Source organism: Calonectris borealis, chromosome 18 (assembly GCF_964195595.1).
Source record: "Calonectris borealis chromosome 18, bCalBor7.hap1.2, whole genome shotgun sequence".
Classification (NCBI taxonomy): Eukaryota; Metazoa; Chordata; class Aves; order Procellariiformes; family Procellariidae; genus Calonectris; species Calonectris borealis.
In genome coordinates this window covers 9,555,712-9,583,653 of record NC_134329.1, presented here as the reverse complement: position 1 = coordinate 9,583,653, position 27,942 = coordinate 9,555,712, and the positions used below count along the sequence as shown (strand labels likewise).

Genomic DNA, 27,942 nt, shown 5'->3' with positions numbered 1-27,942 from the left:
CCCACTGACACCAAAGCCCCCCCGCAGAAGCCAGCCATCTCCCATCGCCTTTTGAACGCGGCTGCCCTTCAGCGTGCCGTCTCGCTGCACAGGATCCTTCTGCAGCCCAACCAGCAGGAGCGTGCGCTCCCCCAACCCTAATTTGGGTTTGCGCTGTTATTTCTAACAAGCTGCTGGCCGAAGGGCGGGGGGAGGTAGGTCTGTGTGGGTCTTCATGTTTTCCTCCATCGCTTCTTCATGGCAGGGCAGCTGTTGCTCTTACAAGGAGTTGGCTGCAGCACGGGCGATGCTGGGAAGCCGGGATGGAGCTGAGCTCCGTAGCTTCCTCTCTTCATCTCCCCTGTGCTCACGCTGGAGCCTTTCCCTCTCTGGTCAGAGATATTTACTGCTGTAAAAACCTGCTGATGGTAGTAAATGGGGGCTGGAGAAGCTGGTTTGCAGCCCATGCCGGTCGCTGCGTGTTGTCCCTCTTGCTGGTCCTGGGATGGGACGCGCCTTGGAGTCCCCCACCCGGGTGCCCTCCATCCAGGCTGGGGGCAAGGACAGCCCAGCGTCCCCGTCCCCGCCGCCGTGGCCAGAGCATCAACATCTGCCCGCTCCGAGCGAGCCACCTGCTTGCCATGAAGTTCATCCGAAGCCATGTGGAAATTACCGGGATGGGGCGGATTAAGTGCCACGAGGGCAAAAACGCATCTAAGGCACGAATTGGCCACGCTTGCCCTGGAAGAGGGTGCGCTCGGCTGCGGTCCCGTCCCCACCATCCCAGGCTGGGGCTTTGCTGCTCTTCGGCCAAGGTGTTACCCCTGGGATAGTGCCCGTAGCGCCGCTGCCCGCCGTGCCCCCCCGAGCCGCGCTTTCTGCCACCGATGGCTGCACGTTTCTCGAGCATGTAGGGGAAAACTGCGAGGATTTGCTTAGTGAGTGTCAGCAAATGAAACACAAAAGGCCTGTCAGGGGGAACTGCTGGGTAATTACTATAATTTACAGCCTACATTTTAATTTTGAGCGTTATTTTTTCAACAATAAGGGAGCAGGAATAATATCCGAACCAGGTGAAGGGAGAGAGCTGGGCCCGCCAGGAGCAGCTGCTGCGCGTGGACTCGCTGCCTTGCGCTGGAGACTCCGAGTTTCCGCGGCCGGACCGGAGGGAATGGCACCTCTCGGGGAGCAGGGGGGCTTCCCGTCCCCCATCAAGCAGGCTCAAAGGATGGGGACAGAGCGCAAAAGGAGGGTTATGGTAGGAGGGGGAGAGCCGGGCAGGCCCGTGGTCAGGGCACGGGGCTGGATGTTTTTGCAGCGGGTTGATGCAGTGATCCAGCAACCGGCTCCTCCGGAGGGGAGACCTGGGAGCCGAGGGTCCCCAGCCGGGGCCAGCGGAGCAGGGAGATGGCACTAGAGCTGAGCTGGCCGGGGGTCCCGACTCTGTACCCGCGCCGCGTTTGGAGGCACTGCCTCCCTCCGGAGAGGTGGCGTGATGGGTGTGAGAGCTGCTGGGGAGTTCTGCTGCAAGCTCCGTCGGAGCCGTGGGGCACGTCAGAGACGCGCTTGCATCCGGCCACCGAAGGAGAGGTCCGGTGGGAGCGCGACAGGCTGATCCTGGCATCGCCTTCCCGAGGAGGGGTGAGCATCGCCTGCCGCCGCGGTGAGAGCACACCGAGCCGGCTGCCTGCGCGACGGTCCCTCCGGCAACGTCCCCAGCGCCTGCGGGGACGTGGGCTCGCCGCCCATGTACCATCCCCGCTGCTTTCCTTGGCACGGCATCAGGAGCCCGGCATTCGCCCGGCTCTGCCACCCACTGGCTCCGCGGCCCTGGAGAAGTTACTCACCTTCCTTGTGCCTCGGTTCTCCCACGCGCTGCAAACCGCCCCGAGATCAGCGGGGGGAAGCGGCGCTGCGATGCACTAATTCAGCTCAGCGATGCCGACCACGCTTTCAGGAAGCCATGGGTGGTGTCGCTGACTCCATGGTGCCGGTCTTTCTCCGGGACAGGCTTACGGCACATTTTGGCTGTGCCGTAGCCAGAACTGCCTCCATCCCTGCCCCGAGAGGGTGTGTGGGTGCGAGAGGGGCTGGAGGATCGTACCAGGTACCGTCGGGCGTAGGGGAATGAGATCACTTAGTTTTTCCCCTGTAACCTTGATCTGTTAATCCATGCGAGCTCCCATTAAGGGACCCTTTTATGGGTTCCCTCCGCCCTCGCCGAGCCCTGGGTGGAGCAGGGCAGCCGTGCCGGAGAGCCTTGGAACGGCTCCGGTAAAAACCCGCAGCTGCGGAGAGCTGAGGGGCTGCGAGCCGACGGCCCTCGCCCACCGGGCTGCCCCTCCGGGTTTCTCCTCTGCGCTCCGAGACGCCGAGCACACGCTACCGCACTCTCCGGGCTCCTCTTCCTTCCAGCCTCCGCTTGTCGGTACCGGAGCAGAGGCCCCGGTTCGCCCGCGGTGAGACCGATGCCAAACCTCTCCCCATCCCTCCTCAGCCGCGGGGCCAAGGCGTGCCGGGGTACCGCGGCATCCCGTCGGTGCGACACTGGGCTCGCCGGCACGCACCTCCCCAAAGAAAAGCGCCTTTGATTCACTTGAGAGCGGAGGAAACTATTAGCCAAGCTTTGTTTTCCTGGATCCCTCCCCCTGCCGCTGACATTCAGACGAGAGCGAGAGCGAGGGAGACAGAAAGTGAGAGAGGGAGGGCGGGAGCGGGTGCCAAGCGGCCGCACCCCTTGTCAGCTTGGGTCAGCGCCACGTTCGTTATTAATGCTCTGTCTAGAGGTCACATTCAGATGCAACGAGCCCCAGGTCAGCCAGAGGAACAGATTAGAGCTCGCTCCCTGCTCCGCCACATACCGACGGCACCAGCTCCCCGTCCCCGGGCTGGCAGGAGCGGAGCTGCAGCGCACGGTTGGCTGCTCCTTCCCCTTCGCCTTTCTCCTGCCTTTTTTTTCTTTTTTTTAATTATTATTATTTCTTGGCAACATCGGGCATCTCCTGAAACTGCACAGCCTCCCCGTAGCCCCGAGCTGCTGGGCGAGGAGGTGAGGTAGGGGAGAAAATACCGGAGGCGCTTCCATCCACCTTAACAACCGCGGCTGCAGCCGGCTGGAAAGCTCCGGCAAGCGAGCGGGAGGAGCGCGGAGGACGCCGTTCGCTCGCCAGCCCCGCCGGAGGGAAGAGCGCTGGGGCTGGAGCATGTGTTCCCACCAACTTCTGGCATCAGGGTCAGGAGTCTCCCGCCTGTGACCTGGTTTCCAGCCTCAGCGCCCGCTTGATCGCCGCTCTTGGCCGCCCATGGCTCTGAAATCCTCTCGCCCCCAGGATTTAAGGAACCGGCTTTGCTTTCTTCTCCGTCTCCGGCTGCTGCGAGGGAGCGAAAGCAAAATGCGTGGGGAGGGTGTGAGCGGAGCACTCGCAGCGCTTCGCAGCAGGCTGCTGTGCCCAGGGGGGCTTTGAAGAAGTGCCCCGACGCCCGCGTCCTTCCCAGCTCGCCCGCTGCACGCTCCGGGCACGCTCCCTGCCCGCCGGAGCCGGACCCGGAGCACGTAAGTCCAGCGTTGGGGTCCGAAGGATGGGGTTAACCTCAGGGTTGCGTGTAGCTGCCTGCCTGCGGGCAGACCCTGCGTCCCGAGCCCCCGCCCCAAGCCAGCGAGCGCCGGGTTCGTTAAGATCTGATAACTCAGTTAGTCATAGTTTCAGTTGCGCTGCGGAACGAAGGGCCGTGCGATGCCGAGGCGGGCTGGCGTGCCAGGGAGGAGGCTGGGGGGGCACAGGGGCTGGGGGCTGCCGTGCTGGCGGAGCTGGGGTGCCCGCTGAGCCGAGGGGCTTACTGGCACGTCCCAGGGTGTCTTGGCTGGTCCCTCCCCGAGCGTGCAGATAATTGCAGTGTGGGGAAGCAGGTGTTGCTGTTCTGCTCTGGTTTTAATGTAAAGAGAAGAGCGGCTGGGCTCCCTGCCGGGTCCTGCAGGCAGGGGCTGCAGGCAGCTTCCTCCTCATGAGCCCGGCACGGGTGCAGCCACCTGCCCGGCCAGCTGCGAGCTCCTCCGGCAGCGTCCGCGTCCCCGAGCTCTGCGGAGGGCAGGGGCACGGCGAGCCTGGGCAGGGGAAAGGGCAGCCGGGAGCTGGCATCGCCCGCGGCTGGCAAAGGTCACACCGCGCTGGGGACCGCTCGCACTGGCAGCCATTACCCCCCCGGCGCGGGGCTCTGCCGTGCCGGGTCCCGCTTCCCTCCGCCAGACGGCACGGCATCTCGCCCACCGAAGCACCGGGGCTCACCGCGCGCCGCTGCCGGTGTTTGCGTGTCGGGGCTTTGCCGGGGCGCAGCAAACAGCTCCGGCCCCGGCTGTCACGCTTGGTGTGGGGCCACCGGCACGGCGGTGAGCAAAGGGGGCCGAGGCGCTTGTTTGCTTTGGATGGCAGCGCTGGGTTGTGACACAGGGGACGGGCTGTGACACAGGGGACCGTCCTGTTTTCCACTGCAGCCTTCAGCGACTGCAGGGCGGGATTCTCGCGGTTGGTGACCGGACGTCCTTTTTTTTTTTTCATTTATTATTATTTTTAAGAAGTCCCAGCCTGCCAGCGGGGTGACGGAGGTCGTGGGTTTGGCTGGAGCGAGGCTGGGAGTTGCAGAGTTAAAGCTCAAACTTGTTTCTTGGCTTGCCACGGCCTTTTGTGGTGCTCAGCGCCATGTGATGCCTGCCTCTTACATGCAATTTGATAAGCCCTGGTGCTGGGACGGGGCAGGATACAGGCACCGACTGGATGTTAACTCCTACTGTGCTGGGTACTGCTGGTTTTCTCCAGGACCTGGGAAGCAGGGAGGGGGTTTCACCTCTCCTAGGGAACATGGTGCTGTCTGTTCGATGCAGACATACGCACAGCCCTCAGGCCATGCCCTCACCTTGCACGGGCGTGCGGATCCTGGCCGGAGGTGCGTCCCTCGGGCCCTGGTTGCTCATGGCTGCTTGAGATCGGTCCGTCCCGGGGTGGGGGGGGTTGTGGTTGGGTGAAGCAGAGGTTGGGCTGGCACTTAGGTCCAGACTGGGGCTCAGAGGTGACACGTGGCAGCGTGGCTGAAGGTTGGCATCAGGGCTGGGCCTGTGGCTCCCAGGCAGGGCCACGCACAGGAGCCCTAACGTGGGACTCACTGCGGTCCCGGGCCCCACAGCGTCAGAGCAGCCAGGGAGGGGTTTGGGGATGGAGGACGGAGATGCCCAGGCAGTGCCTGTTCCCAGGCTCTGTGGTTGGTGGCTTCTGGGCAGAAAAACGCATAACAAAAGAGGAGGATGCTCTTAGCAGGTTCATTCCCTGCTGGTTTTCATCTTGAAGTCACCTTTTGGGGCAGTACCGTGCCCCTGGGCTCATAGTCTCTCTGTCCTGCGCCCTACACAAGGTGCAGGGGAGGACCTGAGGAGCTGTTGGCTTGATGGTGGCATCACGTGGGCAGCGAGGAGCCAGCCGGACCGGCACGACCTGCAGGCTGGTGGCAGCTCTGGCCCCACCAGGCACCACGGGAAGGACCAGCCGCACACCGGGAAGGATTGCAGGCAGCGAGGCTTTATTTCCCAGAGAGCCTGGATGGGCCTCACCTGGGTCACCTCCAGGAGCCTGGGATGGAGGGACCAGGGTGCCGCTGCACCGCTGGGCTGCGGTTGTGGCTTCCACCTCCAGCTGCAGGACCGCGGGTGCCCAGACACCCCTGCAGAGACCACAAGGACACGGGGTGCTGACTCACTCCCTCCTCCTCCTCCTCCTCCTCCACCCTGCTGGGTTGCCCCAGTGCTGGCAGGAGCCCCGTGCTTGGGTGGCACCGTCTGGCCAGGATTGCCAGCCCTTGGCATGATGCCTGACCCGGGAAGCTGCTTTTGCTCATGAGCCTGCCATCAGCACTAATCCCCCGGCACACCTCTTCCCAGCCGGGGACATCACCGGGGCTTCGCTGCCGCTTCCCTGCCGGGGCTGTTCCTCCCCGTCCATAACAGGACTCTGTGCTCCAACCCCCTGAACTGCCTTGTCACCCCGGTCGAAGTCTTCACTGGGGCACAGGAGGGTGGGAAGAGCCTTTGCTTCATGGTAGGGACTGATTGCTGCTGCCCCGAGCTCTCCTGGGCATGGTAACACCTCCTGCAACTGTCCCAAAGGGAAAGGAGCACCGCTCGCCCTCCTGACTGCCCGGTGGCTGGCCGAGACGTGGCTCTGGGACGTGTTTTGTTCCAGAGGCTGTCAGCATAGTGCCTTTTTTCCCCTTGGAAAGAAAAACAGACTCTCGTAGGTCATCCCCTGGCCTAGGAAGCCTTGCAGACGGGTGCTAGTGACCATATTGTTCCTGTGGAGTTTGGCTTGCGCGGAAGATGTTTCCCATCCCGCATGGATAATGCTGCCCTTGTGCGAGCGTATCTGGTGTTAAACCCTTCTCCTTTTTCCCTCCTGTGACCACAGGTCTCCTTGAGCATGGGCGGAACTGGTCGGCCATTGCCAGGATGGTGGGCTCCAAGACCGTGTCGCAGTGCAAAAACTTCTACTTCAACTACAAGAAGAGGCAGAACCTGGATGAGATCCTACAGCAGCACAAACTGAAAATGGTGAGAGCCGCGTCTCAGCCCGCGCCCGTAGATACTTCCCAGCAAGTGCTTGCGTGCTTCCCACAGCCAAGGGGGTTCGTTATCATCTCGGAGTGAAAGCTCTGGGGACTGGGGAGCGGGAAGCGGTGCAGGAAAGGGTTGTCCGCCCGTCTGGCCCTGGGAGGTCTGGAGAAGGGGGAGCTGCTGCGTGGGAGATGCCTGGGTGTCTGGAGCATGGCTGGTACGTGGGGAGATAAGGAGCAGAAGGAGGAGCGGGGTTGTGGTGTGATGGCCAGGACGAGAGCTCGGGCCTGGCTGCACAAATCCTTCGATGCCGGCGAGGTTGTGCCGGGAAACGGAGAGCCCCACTGGGCACGGCAGCTCTGTGCCTTGCAGGTACCGCCGTTACCTGGTAAGCTGTCAGTTTGCCCCAAAGAAATGCAGGGGTTTAGGACGACGCGAGGAAAGGCTGGTCCCGACACAGATGTCGCTTGTCTTCGGGGCTGCGAGCAGATGCGCACGTCTCTCCGTGCCTCAGTTTCCCCGTCAGAAGGGGCTAACGCTGCTTCTTTTCTGGCGTGCGGTGCAGGGTGTGGATGAAGTGGGGCTCGTTCGGCGTTCTGGCGGTAGGACGGACTGCTAAGAGCAACTAAGGATTATAATTATTTCATTTGTAGAGTATCCTGAGGTTCCCAGTTTCTAGCTAATAGAATTCACATGGCTAAACCCCCAAGGGGTGCTTTGAAAATGCAAAGGACAATGTTCAATGCAGGAATCTCTCCAAGCAAGCTATTACAGCAAGAGTAAAAAGAAAGACAGGAAAACATTCAATGACTCACCCAGGAATTTAATATCCTAGTCAGTCTATAGGAATGAGAGAAAGAGAGGACATCGGCGATTCTTTTTTATTAATGCTCTATGCACAGAGACACTCCTGTGTTCCCATGTTTCACCAAATTGTTTTTAGGAACAAAGCAAACAAACTATATAAAAGACCCCAGAAACAACATAAAGACTGGAATGAAATGTGCATCAGGCCCTCCGAATATAAAATGTTACATTATAAAGATACCATTGTTCATTACTGGGGAGAATCTGAAATAAGATCATGCAGCTTAGCTGGCAGTGGAGCCGGTGTATATTAATTTACTGTGCTTCCTAATGTTTCAGAAATTATATCACGGAAGTGTTTTTCTGCAGAACCACATTTTTCCCTGCATCCGTCCCTCCAAGGCAGCCGCTAGACTTCTCCAGTCTAATTGCTCACTCTCACTTGCAGTTTATATCAGCATCATCATTTTATTTTTTGAGCATTGGAGGCTATGCGATTCGGTTGTGTAGAAGAACAATGAACGTTCAGCTGTTATTTATTGTGCTCTATTGTTTTGTGGCAACAGCAGATGCCAGAAAGCTGAATAAAATAAAAGAACAACTGAGATTAAATTGCCATAGACCTTCCTTCCTGACTCCTAAATATATTCACGAGCAAACCGAGCCTCCTCATCTCATCCTGTACCCAGTAGTCAGCGGTGACCTCTGCAGAGGAAGCACGTGGCGAGGCAGCATGGCATCGCCTAGTTTTGCCATGACATCCCCAGATCGTTCCCTGACCTCGCCACCAACAGCTATTGCTGATCATGTGCGGGGAAACACAGTGGCTCTGCTTTTCTTCCTCTTGCTTAAGGAGAGTAAACTTCATTAGCAGATCTTACTCGTTTCCCAAAGGGGGCTTATTAATATTGCAGCCTCCTCTGCCAGGTAGGTGTGACGCCGGGTTTCAGCAGCGTGCTGGCGACTCGGAGGAGCAGGCGGCAGTGACTGGTGTGGGACGGGAAGCAGAGCCTGGCAAGGTCCCTCTGTCCCCAGAACGTGGCAGAGCGCGGTGTGGAGCAGGATGTCCCCATTCCCCATGCTGGCTGGGATGGGGCCAGGCATTTCGGCAGCCCCTTGTCCCCTTGTGTGCTGAACCCCGACTGGCCAGAGCCCGAGGAGCTTTGGGGACGGGGACCCTCCCTCTGAGCACCCAGAGCATTAGGAAGGAGAAGGGTTTGGGTTGCAGCGGGTGAAGGTGTCTGGCACGGTGACGCTCCTTTTCCGCCTCCCCAGAGCCCACGTGGTCCGTACGCTTCCACGTGCCGTGTTTGGGGTTTTATGGAGAGATTCTCCCCCAGGGAAAGAGCCCCCAGGGGCCGGGGAGCTGCACGTGGGCTGTGTCAGCACGCAGAGCCCCATTTCCCCTCTTCCCCCCGTGAGCTGCTCAGTGCTCACGAGACCCTTCTCCACCCCTTCGAGGGGGGGAATCCCACTGCGGGCCTGGCTCATCGGGGCTGGATGCTGCAGATCCTCACCCTCCTCCCTCTGCAAGCACCCTCGTGGATCTGGTGTCCCTGCCAGCCGGCTGCGCCGTGGGACAGGCAGCCTGTTACTGCTGGGGCAGGGACAGGCCAGCTTGAGGCTTCGCTTTATCTGCCCTGTTGTGTGTTCTGGCTTGGTTTCGCTGCCGAGCGGCTTGGATGTATCCCAGGCATCAGCGTCACTTAGCCTTGACCTTCTGCACGCTGCGCTCCCTAATCTCAGCATTGAAGGAAAGCCGGGCATTGGGATACACGGCGTCCTCAGAGCTGCTCTTCTTGTTTGCAGTTGGAGATTAGGCGCTTTCTTCACCGGGACCTCTTTGCTGTGTGGTTGTCACTTTGGTCTAACGACGGCTGGGGCTTGTTTTGGCTTGTACAGTGAAGATGGGCGAGGTATCTCCTGGGCTGGTGCTGGTCCTGCTCGGAGGACCAATCCTTTGGCCCCCTCCAAGCAACATCTCTGCAATTCCTTGCTTTTTTGAGTGGTGCTGGCTTCGCACAGCAAAGCTCCTTCAGGAGGACAGCCTGGTGGCCTCTTCTTCTGGAGGGTGAACAAGTCTACCCTGCTTTGGTGCAGAGCCTTGGTCTCGGGATGGGGAACTGAGACCCTCCTCACCGCGGTGGGCAGAGAGGTCCTGCCTGTGGGATCATCGTAGAATCATAGAATGGTTTAGGTTGGAAGGGACCTTTACAGGTCACCTAGTCCAACCCCCCTGCCGTGGGCAGGGACATCTTCAACCAGACCAGGTTGCTCAGAGCCCCGTCCAACCTGACCTTGAATGTTCCTAGGGATGGGGCATCGACCACCTCTCTGGGCAACCTGTGCCAGGGTTTCACCACCCTCACTGTAAAAAATTTCTTCTTTATATCTAGTCTAAATCTCCCCTCTTTTAGTTTAAAACCATTCCCCCTTGTCCTGGCGCAACAGGCCCTGCTAACAAGTTTGTCCCCGTCTTTTTCATAAGCCCCCTTTAAGTCCTGAAAGACCACAATAAGGTGTCCCTGAAGCCTTCTCTTCTCCAGGCTGAACAACCCCGACTCTCAGCCTTTCTTCACAGGAGAGGCCTTCCACCCTCTGATCGTTTTCGTGGCCTCCTCTGGACCCGCTCCCACAGGTCCATCTCTGTCCCTTCCCACCGCCGCTGCCTGCTCCCGCGGCAGACCCGGGAGTCACTCTGCGGTTAGACCTGCTCCTGGCGCGGTCTCAAATACGCATCGTTACGTCGCACCAGTCTGGGACTGCCTGGTCCTGCTCTTAGGACAGGCTGAGGCCGGTGCTGATGGGAGGTACCCGTGCTGGTAGCGGGGTTTGGAAGCTGGTTTGGCTCTTGTTGCCACGTCAGGTGGTGAGTGCAAGGAGAGGCCAAATTTGTCAGGACGGCCGCTTTGCCTGCAAGGCAGAAGGCCAGAGAGATGTCACGCCCGAGGGCTGGTGGCATCTCCTTCTCCTCCTCCAGGACAGATGGTGCAGGTGAACTTGAGCAGTGGGAGGCAGTGCCCAGCACCGGGGATGGCAGGAGGGGGCAGAGCTGCCCATCCCTGCCAGGCTGGGAGTCAGCGTGACGCTGGGGACCAGGTGCCCGGGAGGACAGCACGGAGGAGCAGGCATGGAGTGACCCCTCGTGCAGGGTTGGGTGTCCTCGCTGTGCACAGCGTGTCTCCTCAGTGGTCTTGGTGAGGCAGCCTGCTCAAGTGGCACCAAGTCCTGGATGCTCCTGCAAAAATACCCGGTGGCAGGTAGAGAGCGGAGACCCCGTGGGCTGGGGTAGCACAAAATGAGCGTCATAGCAAATGGTCCTGGCACCTTCCTGTGGCATCGCTGGTAATCGCTTGGATTAAAAGTACGTTGTGACCTGGTCCCAAGCATGGCTCACAGAGACTTTTCCATGTCCGCCACAGTCGTGGTTAGGATCCTGTGTGATACGTGGTGGCCCTGTGGCTGCTTACAGAGGCAGAGCAGAAGGGACCCCTTTCCTGGGCAGGGTGCCGGGAGCAAGACTGCACGAGGGGGCCAGAGCTGTCGGCATTATAAGAGACGAGGTGGTGGCCTGAACGCACCTCTAGATGTAGCCAGGATCTGCTGCCTGGATTTCACATCATCTTCCCTAAAAACCAGCAGTGGGGTCTGCCAGGAGAGGGACCCACGGTGCCCGCGGGGCAGCTCACCGCTCCGCTCTGCCGGCAGCCACCGGCCCCCGGGCTGTGGCCAAGTAGGGTGCTGAGGCAGAGGCTGGTTCCCGACTAATTCCCCGGCGAGGAGCCTGCTCCTGCCCGCGGCTGAGTCACGAACCCGTGAGTAAGAGGCAGAGAAGTCTTTGCCATAGTAACGTCAGCGCTTTGTCACCGCGTTAGCGTGATGGGGAACTGCTGCTTCAGACAGAAACGTGCGGTTGCTGAATCGCTGCCGTGGCAGAGGCGCGAACGCTGGCAGTGCCGGGGCATCGCCGCTGCCGCCGGGACGGGGCGAGGGCACCGCCGAGCCCTGCCTTCCTCCCGCTGCGTCTCCGCGCCTTCACAGAGCCCTTTCTCAAGTGCCTTTTTTCCCCTCTCTCCTGCCCAGTTTGATAAAAATAGATTTTGAGCAAGCAGCGTTTCCAAGCAAAAAGCAGTTGTATTTGTTTGTTTTATCTGGAAGTTTTTTAAGGGATTGAAAAGTTGGCGGGGGGAAGGGGGGGACCAACTCTTCCCAGCACAGAGATCCAGCAGCAAAGTTAACGTTTCCACCACGGCTTTATCTTTTCATCCATGTAAATAAACGTCCTACACACGTCATTCGTGTGGGGTTTGCAGGGAGAGCCGGAGATGATGGGCCTGTTCCTACTGGTAATATTTACTCAAGCAACAAGAGCAGGAAACAATAGCAAAGCCGAGACTTTTCCTTTAGGTCGGCGGGAGGGAGCAGCTTTCCGTGCCCTCGTGGCTGCGGCACGTGCCCTGGCGAGCGGGGACGGGGCTGTCTCGGGGTAGGACGGGGCACCAGGCAGCTCACCTTCGGGATGCCGTGCCGCACGGAGCGTCCCCACCGGCGACAGCCTCCCCGGTACGGGAGTCAAAGTCCTTTGGCAGCACCTGCCGTACGAGACACGAAAGCTGGTGCGCAAAAATGTTGGCTGGGTCGTATCTGGGTCGTTATCTGCAGATGAGCGTCAGGCCGCGGCCGCCCATGTTTGTGTAGCTGGAGGTAGCGCCTGGAAATGCGCAGGACAAACACGTCGCACGGGCGTAATGAGCGGACGCGGGACCACCGGGCCCTTGCCAGCCCTGCACTTGTGACTTCTGCACGTGTGTCCCTTGTCCACGCGTCCGTGCCATCCCTCCCTCGGAGGCTCGCTGCCGCCTGGGGCTGGAGCTCCGCGTGGAGCCGGGCTGGCCGTTGCACGGCGGTCAAAGTGTTTTGGCCAGGTGAGACCATGCTGCCGGGCTTTCAGCAGGCGAGTCTGGTCCCGAGGACTGATTTTCACGGCGGGGGGGGACCCGGGGGGACCGTGGAGGTGTTAGCATCTCTCTTGGCCCTTCAGGCAGGACCGGTGCTGTCTGCTCCCCATCCCTCTGGCCTTTCCTTCTCACCATCCTCTGCCTCTTCCCCAGGAGAAAGAAAGGAACGCCAAGAGGAAGAAGAAAAAAGGCACCGCCGTTCAAAACGAAGAAGCCGCTTTCCCTCCCGCCGCCGAGGACGAGGAGATGGAGGTGTCGGGGACGAGCGGCAATGAGGAGGAGATGGCCGAGGAGGCAGAAGGTGAGGCGGGTGGGGGGCTGCGGCGGGGGGGATGTGCTCAGCTCTCCCAGCTTTGCTGCACGGTTGCGGCAGAGGCACCGTGCACGGCCTCTCCGGGGTTGCAAATGTCAGAGCTCGCGGGGGGTCGCATCTGTCACCCCAAAGCCACACTGAGGTGACGGCTTCCCGCAGCACAAGGCGCTTGTGGTCTTTCGGACGCCTCCGGCTTTCACGCTTGCGAGGAGTGCCCTGAATCACTGCCCTCCTCCCGTGTCTGTCTGCAGAATATTTATTTTGGGAAGGTCGTGCAATGCGGGAGCCGTTACCAGCCGCCTCTGCCCTGGCTGCCGGGCACCCACGGGGGTCCTGGGGGCACAGGGAGGCTGTCATCACCTTCTGTGGCCCAAGGGCTCCTTGGCCCCCGCATTGAGGCTGCACGTAAAGGGCTCACCCGAAATTTGGGGTAGTCCCAGCAGCTTCTCCTCGCCCTGGAGGAGAGCAAACCCTTTGGTTTCCGATTTCCATCAGCGCACGCTCCCCAGAGCACCCAGCTTACCGGGGCCTGGCACGCTTGTGCGCTCTTACAAATCACATTTCATGGTGTTTTCCCCCAAAGGGGGATCCCTGCGTGCTCGGCAGGGTTAGATAGCCACCGCCGCAGGCTCTCGAGGAGCTTCTCGTGGACTCAAGGAGGGAGAACCCGCTGAGGTTTGCGCGTGCCCATGCCCATCCCGTCAGGGCGTCGCTGCTGCTGCTGCCCCGGACGGTGGAGCCCGCGCAGCCAGCAAGGGCAGGGGAAGCCGTGGTCTCCCACCGGCAAGGCTGATGTACCTTGGCGGATCTTTTCCTCCTCCTTTCCCTTTTAAGGCAGCGTTTTCCTACCTCCCAGCTATACCAAAGAAAGGAAACAACTTGAAAGCGACAATTTTCAGCTATTTATCGCTTAGAAAGTGCGGCAGCGAGTTTGGAGAAAATGTGCATAATTTTCCAACAATAGCCCCATTTGACTTTTGTCAAAGTAATTTAATAACTTAACCAGCACTGCTGGCACCACGCTGGTTCCTGGCCTTAGCATCCAGGCTAATGGGACTCGAAATGGGAAATCTTTTCAAATCATCGTTGCGAGTGAGTCATTACAAGGCAGATTCCAGGTAAATCTTTCTGCGAGGTGATACGTGACTCAGAGGCGCAAAGTTAAAGGGAGTTATTGCTCTTTGTAAGGGTGCCTGAGAGGAAACAATGTGTTTTTGAGATTCGAGATGGATCTCTTGACATGCTCCCGAGCCTTACGCTCCAAGCCTCGTCTCTTGTTCTGCTGCAGGGGTGGGCTACGGAGCTGAAGAAAGGCGTAAGCAGCAGGGGATGAAATGGCACAGGCGCAGAAGTGCCAGGGCGGTGTTATGCACGAGGCTGGCACGAGTTATGCCACTGGCTCTGGGGTGACATTTGGGGATGCTCAGCTGGGGGTCAGGGGGCCGTGGGGCTGGCTAGGGATGGGGGGAAGGACTTGGCGTAGGGGTTACGGTGTAGACCATGGATTCAGTATCCAGAGGGAGTGCGCTGGAGCCTAGAGCTTGGCTGAGCCTGGGACAAGCCACTGCTGGACATCTCGGCGTGGCATTCAGAGTAGCATCGAGTGGCAGTCGGGGAGAGTTTGGCCGAACGCGCTGTAAACCTCGTCCCTGGGTGGGGGATGGGACACCTCATTGCTTGATTGCAAGTGAGCGAAGGTTGGAGAAGGCTGAGATTCCTGGTGAGTGTGGCACGTTTTCCTGCCAAGGAAGGATGGATGCGCTCCGACGTACAGCTCTTGGGACACAGTCCCTCTGTGTCACTCATCTCGCCAGCGTTTCAAAGCTGTCTGGGCTGCTCTGGAGAGAGACAAGTAAAGGAATGCGTGGGAGGAAGCCTTTGGGCATGAGCATGAGAGCCGTGCCCGGCGGGGACGTGCTGAGATGGGACCGTGGAAGTCTCCTGGTGCTCTTGGCCCTGGCCATGTTTGTCCGGCGAAGGCTTGGAGGGAACGCTCCTCTCCCCAGCCGTAGAAACAATCTCTTGGCAGCACCTTCATCTGCAGTGGTGCATGGATGCTTGTGCTTCCAGCTCGCTTCGAGCCATTGGTGGCAGATTTGAGAATGATCCTTTCCATGTAATAATTAACCTGTCCCGCAGCACTGCCAGCGCTTTGCTTTCGCCGACCCTGACCTCCTTTCTTCTGCCACTGGCGGCTTAAATAACAACAAACACGCGCAGTGTTTTGGGATGGTCCCCAGCTGCCCCGGGGGTGGCAGCGCCAGGGACACGGGCGACGTAAGTCAGCGAGCAGGGTGCCAGCGAGGTGCTTGGCCCCGGGCAAGCAGAGCTGATCCAGAGCCATGGGTGAGAGGGCGAGGAGGGAGCAGGTCCTGTCCTGCGGATCCAGCCAGCAGCCAGGGTTTTCCCTTAAAACCCAGTCGCTCCATCTCCAGGCTTTTGGGCATGTGGTTTTGCGTTTGGGTGGGGGTTAAGAACAGTTGTTGTGCTGGACCAGCAAAGCGGCCCCCAGAGCATCCCTTTGCTTAGTAGGCTTTGGATCTGGGGATCCCGGCACAGCTCTCCCAGCCCCGGGATCGTCTCCCCCTCGGAGGAACGAGGGCGTTCTCCTCCCATGGGAGGGGGCGGAGGCAGCGATATGGGAAGCGAGAATCTCGGGCTGATCCTTATTTTTATTTCTTCCCTTTTCTCAGCTGCAGTAAATAACAGCTCCGACACCGAGAGCATTCCCTCGCCGAGGCCCGAAGCCAAAGAAGGAGGCGAAAACGGGGCCAAGGCACCACCCGGGCCGGGAGGTGACTCCGGCGCAGAACCGGCAGTCAAGTTGGAAGAGGCTCCAACACCCCCCGACGCTCCCCCGGCTCCCCCCGCCAACCCCGCTCCTGCCACCAGCCCTCCGCCGGAGGCAGCTCCCGAGCCGCCCAGCAGCGAGGAGAAGGTGCAGGAGGACCTGGTGGTGGACGTGGTGAAAACGGAGGAGCCAGAGGAGAAGGTGAGCGAAGAGCCCTGCAAGAACGAGGTGAAGAAGGAGGAGAGCGAAGACAGCCAGGAGAAGGACAAGGGGAATGACAAGAAAGCAGAAAGCGGCGTCAACGGCGGAGGGACAGCAGGGACGGAGGGGACGCCCAAGGCTGAGAAGAAGGAGAGCCACAAAGGCAGTAAAGGCCCCGGGGTGAACCCTGACAGCGACTCCAGCGCAACCTGCAGCGCGGACGAGATGGACGAGCAGGATGCTGTGGACAAGAGCAGGTAGGAGCGGGGAGAGAGGTGGGCAAACGCGCAGCCCGAGGGCCAGATGAGCATCTCTGTTGCGTGCCTCAGTGCCCACGTGCACTTTCATGAGCTCCTCCTTGGGAATATCACCGCTCAGGTGCTCCCCCAGGCGAAGGGACGTGCCGGACTGTGTCCCCACGTGGCCGTGTCCCTTTGGCCATGGCTTGCAGAGGGGCCATGACACAACGGGCAGTGCGATGTCCCAACGTACGGGTGCTACTGGGCAATGGCCGCGGGCAGGTGTTGGGTGCAGAGCCGCTGCATCTGCTGGCCGCAGCCCATCGGGGTGATGCAATGGAGCGGGACGTGCCCTCGGGGACAGCAGAGTTGTGCAGAGACGCAGGCTGGTGCGCCAGCATCCGGGGTTGCGAGCGGTTTCTGTCTGAGTCGGCGCTGGCAGGGACGTGTTCCCAGTGCAGAGAGGGGGCGAGTTGCTCCCTCGGCGGAGATGCTGCTTGGATTTGTAGGGGGTGAATTATCCATCCTGGCTGGAGAGGCAGGAGAATGGTGTGGGCTGTGCGAGTTTTCCTGGGGCCATGCCACTGGGTCTTCACCTGAGCCGCTGCAGTCCCGAGCCCTCCACCCACCCCTGGGGCTGGCAGCCAGGGGTGCCTCTGTCCCTTCCTGGGTGGCTCTTGGGGACCGGGAGGGGAAACGCTGGCCTCTCCTTGCAGAAACGTCCTGTTACCCTCCTGGCCCTTCCCACAGAGCCCTCCCCACCCAAGAGCCTCACAATTGGGGAGAGGGTTTCCTATTTTTTAAAGAGTATATATGAATACATGCGTCTTGTAGCGCTGATTTCTCTAATGGCTCCTGCTTCCATCCACACTGGCTCCTGGGTCAGGAGGGACCTCTGAGTCCGCCCTGCCGTCGCACTTAGGGACAGCAGGCGCTCCCCGCTCCCCGCCTCGGAGCTGGGCTGGGATGAGAGGCTGGCATCCCACGTCCTGCATCCAGCATCCTACATCCCACACCCCTCCCATGGGCTTGCAGGGGGCACTTTGGCAGCGAGACGGGTGCTGCCAGGCCGGGCGGGCTGTACGCAACGCTGCGGACGGGGCTATTTAAAAAACCAACTGAGCAAAGCAGCGGGACGAGGCGGTAGGGAGCCATCGTGCGTCTCCACCACTCCTAACGGCCTCCACGCTTTCCCTGGGATGGATGCAGGAGCCAGTGGGTGAGTGCTGCTCGTGCGGGAGCATTCTCCCGGGGGAGCAGCCCCTCTCGCTGCCGAGCAGCTGGAAGCAGTGCTGACGATGCCGAGGGGTGGTGCGGATGCCGCTGGCCCCGACCCCGTGGCAGGGCTGAGACCTCTTGGCTGCAGTGCTCCTCTCCAGCGGTGGCCGGAGTCCAGCACCACCCCTCCCCACCCTCTCCTCCTTCCCAGACGGGAGAAAACCTCCCAGCAAGGGAGAGTGAGGCCAGCGGGGCTGCACTCCTCAAGTTTAACATTAACCCAACCGAAAACAGGACAGCAGCAAAGGAGCAAGTCGTCTTGGGAACGACTTTTTCATCCCCGGCTCCTCGCTGAGTCAGCGCCTATCTTGCTTGTCAAACAGTTACCAGCTTCCAGGAATATTAAACATTAAACAGACGTCCCGCAGCTCCCGGGCCACTCCTCTTATCCGGTACGGCGGTGAAGCGCGGGTGATAGCAGAGCCTGCCGGCACAGGGAAGCTGCAGCCGACGCCAGCGCCTGGCACTGCCCAGCCCGGGAGCCCCAGGAGCACCCACAGGGTCGGTGTGCAGCCGGGTCGGAGGTTTCGACACCATCGTGCTCCCAGCGAGGACGCTGTGCCCTTCCCTGGTGTACCTGTGCTCCCTTGCGTTTCCCACCGGCCAAGGGCTGCTCGCTCGCAGGCGGTTACCGCAGCCCCGCTGCTGCAGCGTGACTCGCGATCAGCAGGACGAGGCTGCCGAGAAGCCGCGTGAGCCGCCCCGTCACCGCATCACCCGATGCTCACCCGCCCACCCAGCGCCGGCGGGGCGTGGGTGCTCTTCCCTGCGCTTGTAAAAGCACCGAGCTGTCCGCGGCATCTCCCAGAAGGGGTCGGTGGGTGGCTGGGGTGTCCTTGCAGTGAGAAAGAAGGGGTGCAGGGTTGGCGTGAGACGTAGGGGCAACCTTTCTCAGGTCCTCCTGTGGTTCGGGCTAGCAAAGACAAGTCTGGGATAAGGAGTCCGCAGCCTTCACTCATCAAAGCTAAAGAAGGCGGCTAATTGTCTGTGGTTCCATACTGCGTGTGCTGCAAGAGGGCTGCTGCGAGAGCTGCCAGCACCGCGGTTCAGCGGGAGGTCACGCCAGCTGGGAACGCGTGAGGGAGGCCATGCAGAGTCACCCGCTGCAGACCTGCAGCGCAGAGAGGAGACGCCTGCCTGTCAGCATTGCACCGAGCCACCCCTGCGCCGCGCGTTCTGGTCGCTGGCTCAGCCGTAGGTGCGAGGGCTGTGCCGGGCCAGCGCCGCGTTGCTGCCGTGACCCTGGCTCGGGGCAGCTCGGCAGGGAAATCTGGTAGCCGTCACCTTTGCACAACCACTGCGTGTGCGAGGAATTGCGTTTGGCTGGGTCACATATCAGCGGGTTGGCTCGTCTGGCAATGAAACTGGTCGCCATCTCCGTGGCAGAAGGTGAAGGAGTTTGGGGAATGCGGTGTCCTGGTCACCCCCAAAGCTTCGTGCCTGGGAGGGGACATTTCCACACGGCCGAGGCTCAGCCACGTGCATGCCGACCCCTTCCTGCTCCAATCCTTTTCCCGTCCCTCCCAACGCCATCACCCGTGTTTAGGGACTGGTGGTTGGGTTTGGGAGGCCCCAGCTTGGCAGCGGGTGGATACGAGATGCTGAGGGTTGTTCATCCGGTGACTTCCAGAGCAAAGCACCCAACAAACAGCCCTGTGTCCGGCACAAGATCTGCTGGGAGGGACATAATAAATTACGCAATTTGCATATTGATGAATTTAATGCTGACTCTGGCTTCCTAAGTGTCAGGATCCTGGAGGACTTTAGGAAACCTGAGGATCTTAAGTGTGCTTAAAGGGACCTTAAGGGTGCTTAAATGCATCTCTGCAAGTGCCACGTGTGCATGGGGTGGCTGCTGGGGCGGTTGCTCTGCTGGGGGCTGCCAGGGCTGGCAGGACCCCACTTGCTGATCGAGCTTGCCAGTCTCTGGAAAATCGGGCTGTTTAGCTACGTGTCCCGCAAGAATCGCTGCTGGGGAGGAGAGCGGTGCTGAGCACAACCGCGGCTGCTGAGATCTGTCCCGCACCACTAGCGGTGACAGTGACATGGAGCTGGGCCAGCGCTCCCAGGACTGTCACCTCCTGGTGAGCACCAGGACCCGTCTCAGCCCGCGGGTGACGCGTTACCGGCCTGGCAGCGCTGGCGTCGGGGGTGAAGTGGCAGGAGAGGAGCTCATCGCAGGCACTGGGAGCCGAGCCGGCGTGGTGCTGGCAGCCTGCGCTGGCTGTCCTGCCTCCTTGATCAGGCTTGCCCAGAAAAAAATTGACCTTTTTTAAAAGTAATTAAAAAAAGATTGGCTTCTTTTGGACAAAATCAGAGCTCAAAGTGCAGGAGGAGCATGCTGTGAATATAGGGTCTCCCCAGCTTGGCAGCCCCAGAAGAGCAGCTCAGCATGGTCTGAAGGTCTTGGGAGCAAGTGCCAGGTGCCCTTGTCCGCGGCCACGCGTCTGAGCAGCCTCTGGGGCATTGCACCGTGCCGGGAGCCCCGTTCCTCTGCAGCCTGACTTCACAAGACCCATGCGGCTGCATGGGCAGACAGCGTTGCAATTATTCAGGGAGCAGCTTGGATTTGTTGCCCCTCGCCTGGTCTCCCCTGGGTGTCTAACCGGAGCACCCCGTCCCATTCTGGAGGTGGGTCCCCTTCCCCTCCGATGCCGGGCACTGCACAGAGCGAGGGCTGGGGCAGTCCCAGCACCGTGATTTATTCCGTTTACACCGTTTATTCCCCGCACATGGCCCCGCCACGCTTGTTTATTCATCCAAGGGTGAGCATGGGATGACCTTGAAATTTATAGGCTGAAGGGAGCAGTAAAATAACAACTAAAATAAACAAATCAAGCTGTAAAGCTTGAAAACTATGAACTGGCTTCAACAAATTGGAGTCGGCAGGGAGAGAAAGCAGAGATGGCCTGGAGAGACGTGGTCCCCGGGGTCTCGGCACGGGCTCAGGAGCTGGCGACACCGAGGGTTTGACCGATGGGCTTCACACGCCTCCATCCCCATCCCGTTTCGGTGGCACCATGGAGATGCCCACCTCTCACCGTTTGCACGGGGGCTCGGTGCAGCCATCTGAGTGTGTACCAGGCAACTCAAACAACGGGAGGAGCAAATGGAGAGGGCGCAGGGCTGCACAGCCGCTGGGCTGAACACCAAATCCCATCCGAATCCAGCCTCTCATCTTTCAAGTGATCCCAGCGCCCCGGCTGCGTGCACGTGGTTGCTTGTCCAGGCTTTAGCACCTTGATAAAAGACAGTCCTTGAAGAGGAGCATGAGGCCGATCCCAAGTGCCGGGAGAGCACCACGTGTGAGCTCCAGAGAGTGGCCTGATGCCCAAATGAAATCTGAACTGGTCGCCCTGCTCTGTAACTCCCAGCTCCAGTTCTCCCTCGGGTTTATTCTGGACAACAACAGCAGATTTGCTAGAAACAGTGTAGTGGATGAGGGAAGGAGGGCTCGAGAGCCTGTTGAGCTGGACATAATGGTCTCATTTGAGCATGGAGCCTCGTGGAGGTGGTCTTCTCTGGAAATCAGGATTTGAATCCCATGCCGCTCTCCGCCTCCCCTCAGCCTTGTCCTCCCATGGCGAAGCTGCCCCAAAGCTGGGCATTGCTGGGCCGGGTTGCGTTCCCCTCTGTGCCTGCCCTTGTAGACCAAAACGACCCGGGACCACCCGCAGCCCACCGAGGTCAAGGTTGAGACACCTCCCCAGCGGCTGCGGGTCCCCCGTGCTTTGGGCAGCACGGCAGATTTTCCTGCTGAGCAACCTCCTGTCGGACAAGCATCCTCATGGTGGGTGCTGAGATCTTTGGAGGGGTAGTTGCCATCTAAACGGGTTTGGGGCCAGGGCAGCAGCTTGCAAGGCTGGAAGCCCAAGTGCGTGATGTGTTCAAGAGCCTGGATTCGCAGCAGCGAGCAGTGGTCCAGCGCACTCCTCTCTGATGAAGAGTGTCCTCTGGGCTTGGCAGCATAAAACAGAGGGGTGCGGGACGTGGGGGAGCGATGGGACGTGGAGCTTGTCCGTGGCGTTGCCTGGCTGACGTGTGTTTTGTGTCCAGGTTGCTGTCCCCCCGGCCCAGCCTGCTCAACACCGCCAGCGATGCCCGGCTGAACTCCTCGCCGCAGAAGCCGCTGGACCTGAAGCAGCTGAAGCAGCGTGCTGCTGCCATCCCTCCCATCGTGAGTACCCCACCAGAGAGGGCCGGGACTGAGAACACGGCAGTCGCGTGTGCCTCGTGCATGCTCTTCCATTGGGCTGCGTCCCTGCGAGGCGTGCGTCAGGGTCGCAAGGATGTGCTCATCCCTGCGGATGGCCGAGCTCGTGGTCTGCAGAGAGCAGGCAAGGTGCTCTCCGTGCAGAGCACGTTCCCAGCTGCTGGAGCGACTCTGCCAGCAACGTTTGGATGTCCCTTGAGCTCTTTTATCAGAAAGTCGTGGGAGGTCTGGACAGAAAAAGCTTCTCATTGCCACATGACTGCTGCCTCCCGTTGCTTTAAAAAGCGAGTGTGCACCTTCCCAGCCCTGTGCTTCTCTTATCTCATGTGCTTGGAGCATACCATGTAAGAAGCATTTATGCTCTTCCTCATCCAGAAGCTCTGCTTGGTCCCCCTTTTTGGCTACCCAGTAGCCGTGTACTGAAAGAACACGTATTCTCCGAGCCTGATGGTTCCTCCTGGTGCAGTGGCTTGGGCTGGGACAAAAAGCACCCTGGTATCTCCAGGGTCAACACCAGCAGAGCAGCATCGCAGGGTGTGGAGGGAGGAAATCCCTGCTTTTGGGTTTTGAGTACTCAGGGAGGTCCCGTTCCCGATGCTCTTCCAGTTTCCCATGTTATAGCTTAAGATGTGGCTGCTGTAATGTAACTTCTGGCAAAAGCTACGAGCACTTCACTGTATAGTAGGGGTTTTAAACAAGGGAGGGCTGAGGCTCTGCTGTAGTGTCACCAGCACAGAGCTGATTCTCTTTGTTGAGGGCTTTTTTCATGTCCTGTGGCTGGTGAGCTTTGGAGCCCTGTTTGGGGCTTGCGGTGGTGGCGTGGGGCAGGTCCCTCTCGTAACACCTTGATGTCTCCAAGACTGTTCTGGGTGTCAACGGCACAAGGCGAGTGTCACCAACTCTTATTGCTTTGCAGATTTCCGAAGGTTTCACGGAGGGGATATTGCAGAGTGGAAGTGTGAAGCCTCAGGTGCCTCCCCATGCCTTGGCCCTCTACCAGCAGCAGATCACGAAAGCCCACGAGTCTGCCCGCGAGGACGTGCCCCCAGGCAAGCTGTCGCAGTCCCAGCTGCAGCAGGCTGAGAAGGAGCAGCAGCAGCCAAGCAGCAGTCCCAGGGGAAAGAGCAGGAGCCCCGCTGTTGGTGACAAGGAAGGTAGGAGGGTGCGCACGTCGGTGCGTGTTTATCCGCCCAGAAATGCCCGGTGTGTGCAGCTGGACGCAGCCGGCAGCTTTCCTTCTCTTACGTGAAAGCTTGCTTCGACCCTTGAAAGCTCTTTAATAGCATCTTGAAGCAGGACCAGAGAGGCATGGCTAATTTCCCATGTTCATTAGACAGTACATCATGTCTCATTGAGCCTACAGCAAACACCGGGCCAGTGTCGAGCGCTGAGGAGGTGAAGATTGCCTTTATTAGCGTCTCTGCCGTTCACTTGAGAGCAAAGGGGCCTGGAGGCATGCCAGGGCTCCGGGTACAATGGCTCTTTTCTACCTTGCTGGCTTTCTATAAAGAATGCTTTTAATGCTCAGCGGGGACCATTATTTCATTTAAAATCAATGCTAATACTGTGACTCGGAGTCCAAAGGTTCCTGTAAAGATTCCCAGTGCTTTCTCCCCGGAATAGCTCTGATGTGGTTTGGCTGCCTAATGAGCAATTCAGAGTTTCCCACCGTAGAGCATCTGAAGCGTTATTAGCTTGAGCACCTGGGGATCAAAGTTAAGGAGAGATGGGAAGTCCTGATGAGACCATCCTCTAAATGTGTTTTTAATCTGAGCGTCAGAGTCTGTTCCAGTTCAGAGCCTGTGTCCCTGCCCCTCGTAGCCAGCCTGCAGTTCAGTTGCATGTGAAGATGAGAGGCTGCGGCACGATCAGAGGAGCAGGGAGGTCGGGCTGGGTGGGTGCGATGTCCCCCAGTGCTGGATCCTGCACGGGGATGGGTGCAGCTGCAAAAATTACCGGCTTATGCGTGAGATGGAAGGTGGATGAGACTACACTGACAAGGCAGATCTGCACTGGACCCGGGCTATGGTCTTTGCTGGAAAATCAGTGCACTAGCTCACCCTCCGGTAGCCAGGATCTTAGCAGCCTGCTCTGCGGTGTCCAGGCCCAAGTATTTATTCTTCAAGCAGTCATGTCCCTCTGGACAGAATAGTGTGCTTGCAAGAGGAGTTGGTTGGTGGCACTTGGCCAAATTTTTTTTAAACACTAAGTAGCATGACGTGTGCATCACACCTCCAGAATGCTTTGCATGTAAGCAAGGAAGGTGACTGCTCACCTTGAAAGAACGGGAGTTTCCCCCGAGTTGTGGCGTTGCCACCTGTGAAGTCCCATCTCCAGCTGTGCTCGTGTTTGCTGCCCAGGCAGAACAGTTCCCCTCCAGCTCTCCCCGCTGGCAGTGGGTTATTGGGTTTGATCTCTTCCTGCGCCATAATCCTGTGTGGATCTGGTCTTGCACAGCTCAGCTTCCTGGGGAGCTGGGTGGCACGGCCAGCGCTTGAACCCGGAGCTCTGCATCGCCGGCATCCCAGCGCTGCGGCTCCAGCTTCCTCCTGGCCGCAGGAGGATGGGGAGGGGAGGCAGATTTGTGTGCGTTAGGTACAAGGCAGGGTTTAGGGGCTGGAGATCAACCACGCCATTCGGCGACCTGTTGGCACTATTATTAAATGCAGGGATCTGATACCCAGGTGGATTTTTTATGGCTTTGTTCTCTGCAAAGCGCTCTTGATATGAAGCACTTTATTCTCTCCTGTCATACCTCTGTAGTGCTCTGAATCTTCCATGTTAATGAAACTAATTACACCTCCCTGTACCCCTGCAAATGTCTCAGCAGGTCTTGGGCTCCAGCTGTGTGATTTCCAAACCCTGCGTAGCTGTGCATGTGTGCTGGGTACCAGCGTGGGTCTGGGCTGCACATGGACCCTAGGGAACCATAGGCTGGTCTTCTCTGTTTGTGGTGGGAATGCATCTTCCATTTGAAAACTAGCAGGTTTGTGATGAGAGTCACCTCGAGGGGAGAAAGCAAGTCCCCCATCGCCTTGGTTTCAGTACGGGTATGGACTGAGGCGGCTGCTCAGTGCTGTCTCTGCCTCTTGGAGCGCATCCCGGCCGTGCATCAGGGGCTAGAGGGGAGATAGCCAGATAGTCCTGGCAAATCTGTGTATGTCTCTTCCCTCCCCTGCTCTCCGAGGCGTCCCAGTGAAGTGGCAAGCATCCATTCTGCACACCGTGCTGCCACACCGCCTCTGCCCAGACCTCGCGTTAAACGGGGAGTCCAGCACAGCCTGCAAAGCCTTCAGGAGAGCAGCCCCGTGCCGCCTCCTCGCAAGGGGCCGGCTCTGCCGGAGCAGGTATTCCCGTTCCTCCCCTGCTCGATAAGAGAGCTTGAACTCTTGCAACCGCTCCAGAGATCAACGTCCTTCACACCGCTCTGGATCCGCTTCAAAGCCAAGTCTTGCACACATCCTGGCCGAGGCGTTGGCTGCCTCGCAGCCGCTGGCTGGGGCCGTGTCGGCTTGGAGGGCGGCCAGCCGAGCCGTACCTTCCTGAGCACTGCCCTCCCCTCCCCTGCCTTCCAAGACGAGCTGCTAATCGCAGGGTCGGGCGGAGGCAGGCAGCCCTGCCTGCATCTCACCGACAGGCAGACGGATCCCTTTTCCCATTGCCAAGTTGCCGTCGGGCATATCCTTGGTTATCACTCGGCGATTTGAAAGCCAGCAGTATGTTTTGTGTTGATTTAGTTGTGTTTCATTTGGCCTTTGTAGGCGACGGGGAGCCAAGAGCATTAATTTGGATGACGGATCGTATAAACTCTGACTCCTTCGCTCCCATTCCAGGGGCTTGATAAACGGTAATAGGAACTCTCTCTTCCCCGCGTAAGTGCTATTTTATCAAAAGCTGGCTGAGTTACAGCCACCCTCTAATGCGGGGGCAATTAGGAACTGGCCGCATTTCACAGGCTGGAGAGGCAGGCAGGGGAGGGGAGGGCTCCCGCGGGGAGGGGAGGAGGACGGGGCTCTCCAAGAGCCATCCAGGGTGCGCGTAGCCTTGGCTGACAGTGCCTTGGCATCGGAGAGCATCTTCAGCCGGGACATCCCAGTGCCCTTCGCCCGCACATGAGCGGAGTCGAGCGGGGCTGAGCTGAAAGGGAGAAAATCAGGGAGTGTGGACGTGCCGGGGACTGTCCGTCGGTCTGGAGGGTGTGCCTGGGTTCCCCCGAACTGGCAGGACGAAGGGATCCTCTCTGGGATCCAGCGTGGGGAGAGAAGAGGCTGCAGCCGAGGTGCGGCCCCGCCAGGCTGCAGAGGTGTGTGTGCCTGGACACCTCTGCCTGCCGATAATGGATTTCTTCTCTCACTGAAGGGGACAAGAATAATCTCCCAGCTTCTGAGTACACTGAGCATTAATAATGATAATGCAGTAAAGCCTCATTAAATTGGGCCTCTGATAATCTACTTGCCCTATTATTAGGCTTAGCAGGATTCAGGCATCTATTTTTATCAAAAATTGATGGTTAAAGACTGGGTTCATTTGTGATTGCTATTGTTTACTGCCCAGTTTCTGATTTCTGGTCAATGCGGACGTTATGCAGGTGGGTCTGGGGAAGAAGGGCAGTGCAAAATTAAGTGTTTATCGATCACAAGCAAATCCTACCAAACCTGCCTGTAATCCATCCAGAAAAGGCTGTCTCATCCATCTGCTCAGCAAAGCGTGAGGATGCGCTTGGGATGGAGCTGATGTAGATGAAGCCCTTCTTTTCCCTGGCACCCTGCAGCGCATGGCAGGGTTCAGGCATCCCCAGCGCATCTCCTCCATCGTTAGACACACTTCTTGGCCTCGGATCAGCCTTTTTATAGCCAGGGTGAACCCAGCTTGGCATCCAGCACACCCCAAGCCAGATAATTTCAGGAAGCTTTCCTGCCCCCAGCCCCGGTGCCTTGCAGAGGACCAGAAAGCCACCTCGCTCCCCGCAGAGGCATCCAGTCGTCCCGCAGAGCCTGTCTTGATCTTCATTTGCCGTTGACAGTCTCGTACAGCGCGGTTGTCCCAGGTGTTCGGAGAACATCTGGTCACTTCAGACACTGCACGTTATTCCCTTGCTGTCCAAGAAGCTGATGCCGTTATTTCTGGCCACTTCCCCCAGCCTGCAAATGGTTTATAGCCAGCAGCTGTCCTTTAAGAGCGGCCGATGCGATGTGGAGATGGGCTTGTTCCCAGCGTGCCGGCGCGCAGTGGTCCCTGGCAGTGGCCTGGGGTTCCCTGGGCACCCCGTGCCCCCTGCACACCGCAGACCATGTTGTCACCAGCGAGCCGGTGCCTGCTGGATGTCCCCCATGCACCGGAGGGATGCCAGCGTTGGTGCCTCTCGGCTTTAACCTCAGCGAAGGGTTTGGCAGGATCATCGTGAATCCCCCCGGCCCTGCCGTGGTGGCTGATGCGGAGCTGTGGGCGCAGGCAGGATCTGCCCAGGAGCGGTTTGCACGTGGCCAAGCCCTGGCGAGGTGCTGGTCCCAGTGACCGGCTGCACGCCAAACGCCGTCTCTCCTGGTCGGGGTGGGGTGTCCATGGAGGTCCCAGCTGGCAGTGAGCACTAGCAGAGTCACTAACACGGACATCCGTCCTCCCCTTTAAGCATCTGAGTAAAATAAATGCTGTCAAATCCAGGCAGTGACACTGAGGCTTTTTCTTTTTAGCTTAGTTGGGGAATTCAGCCCCCATCTCATGGCCAGGTCCGAACTGAAGCCACTTCCCGTGCTGGGAGCTGGCTCTGGCTTCCCTGCCCGTGTCCGCAGGGACCGCTCACCCGTGGGGGCCGCTGAGCAAGCCGGTTGCTTTCTGTTTCCCTTGCAGAAAAGTCCATGCATTTCTCATCCATCGCAGAGGCTCAGAAGCTGAGCGCGGAGCCGACGGCCGCCTCGTGCTGGCCCCCTGTCCTGTCCTACTCCCGGGATGTGATAAAAACCTCTCCCCAGGCGGAGCCCCACTTGTTTCAGTATAACCCACCAGGCAAGTAAAAGCCGCCGGCTGCGTGGCGTGTGCCCTCCGTCCTGACCCGGGGCTGAGCACAGAGGCTGTGGTTGCAGCCGGCATCGCAGGTCGTGCTCTTAAGTCAATGCAGCTTTTTGGGGAGGGGGTAAGAGAGAGGGTCCAGCAGAAACCTGCTAACACTTTGCTTTGGCCCGCAGGGAGCTCCCTCGCTGCTAATGCAGCGGTCTGAGGGTGGCCAGGCGGGTCTCCCCGCTCTGGCCAGGGCAGGTTTAGGGACGTGGTTTGTCGCAGAACAGCACCTAGGCTGCCCTCGGTGCGAAGTCGGGCGGGTTTTGTCCCTCGCTGCACTGTCCCTCTCCGGCTGGAGGACAGACGGGTCGGGCGCAGAACATCCCCAGGCTGCAGAGGGGACGAGGCAGTCACTTAAACTATTCCAGTCTTTTCCGAAACGATTGTGTGACTTGGATCCTTGGATCCTAGGCTCACAGCCGGCCAGTTCACCGCATCCAGCCCCTGCTCCCTCCCTTGCCCCTTTGCTCTCCGATAGCTGCAGCCACCCTGCCTTCCCTCGGTCTTGCTAACACTC

The 27,942-nt window shown here is 59.3% G+C and overlaps 1 protein-coding gene across 1 annotated transcript in view; it reads left to right on the top strand.

Annotated features, from left to right (window-relative positions):
• NCOR2 (nuclear receptor corepressor 2) overlaps nt 1–27,942 on the top strand; it is a 255,241-nt gene that overhangs the window by 198,363 nt on the left and 28,936 nt on the right. The window contains exons 18-23 of the mRNA XM_075167842.1: nt 6,426–6,568; nt 12,490–12,637; nt 15,343–15,898; nt 21,215–21,335; nt 22,288–22,525; nt 27,219–27,374. Coding sequence (XP_075023943.1) covers nt 6,426–6,568; nt 12,490–12,637; nt 15,343–15,898; nt 21,215–21,335; nt 22,288–22,525; nt 27,219–27,374 — 1,362 coding nt within the window. The remainder of the gene's footprint in view (nt 1–6,425; nt 6,569–12,489; nt 12,638–15,342; nt 15,899–21,214; nt 21,336–22,287; nt 22,526–27,218; nt 27,375–27,942) is intronic.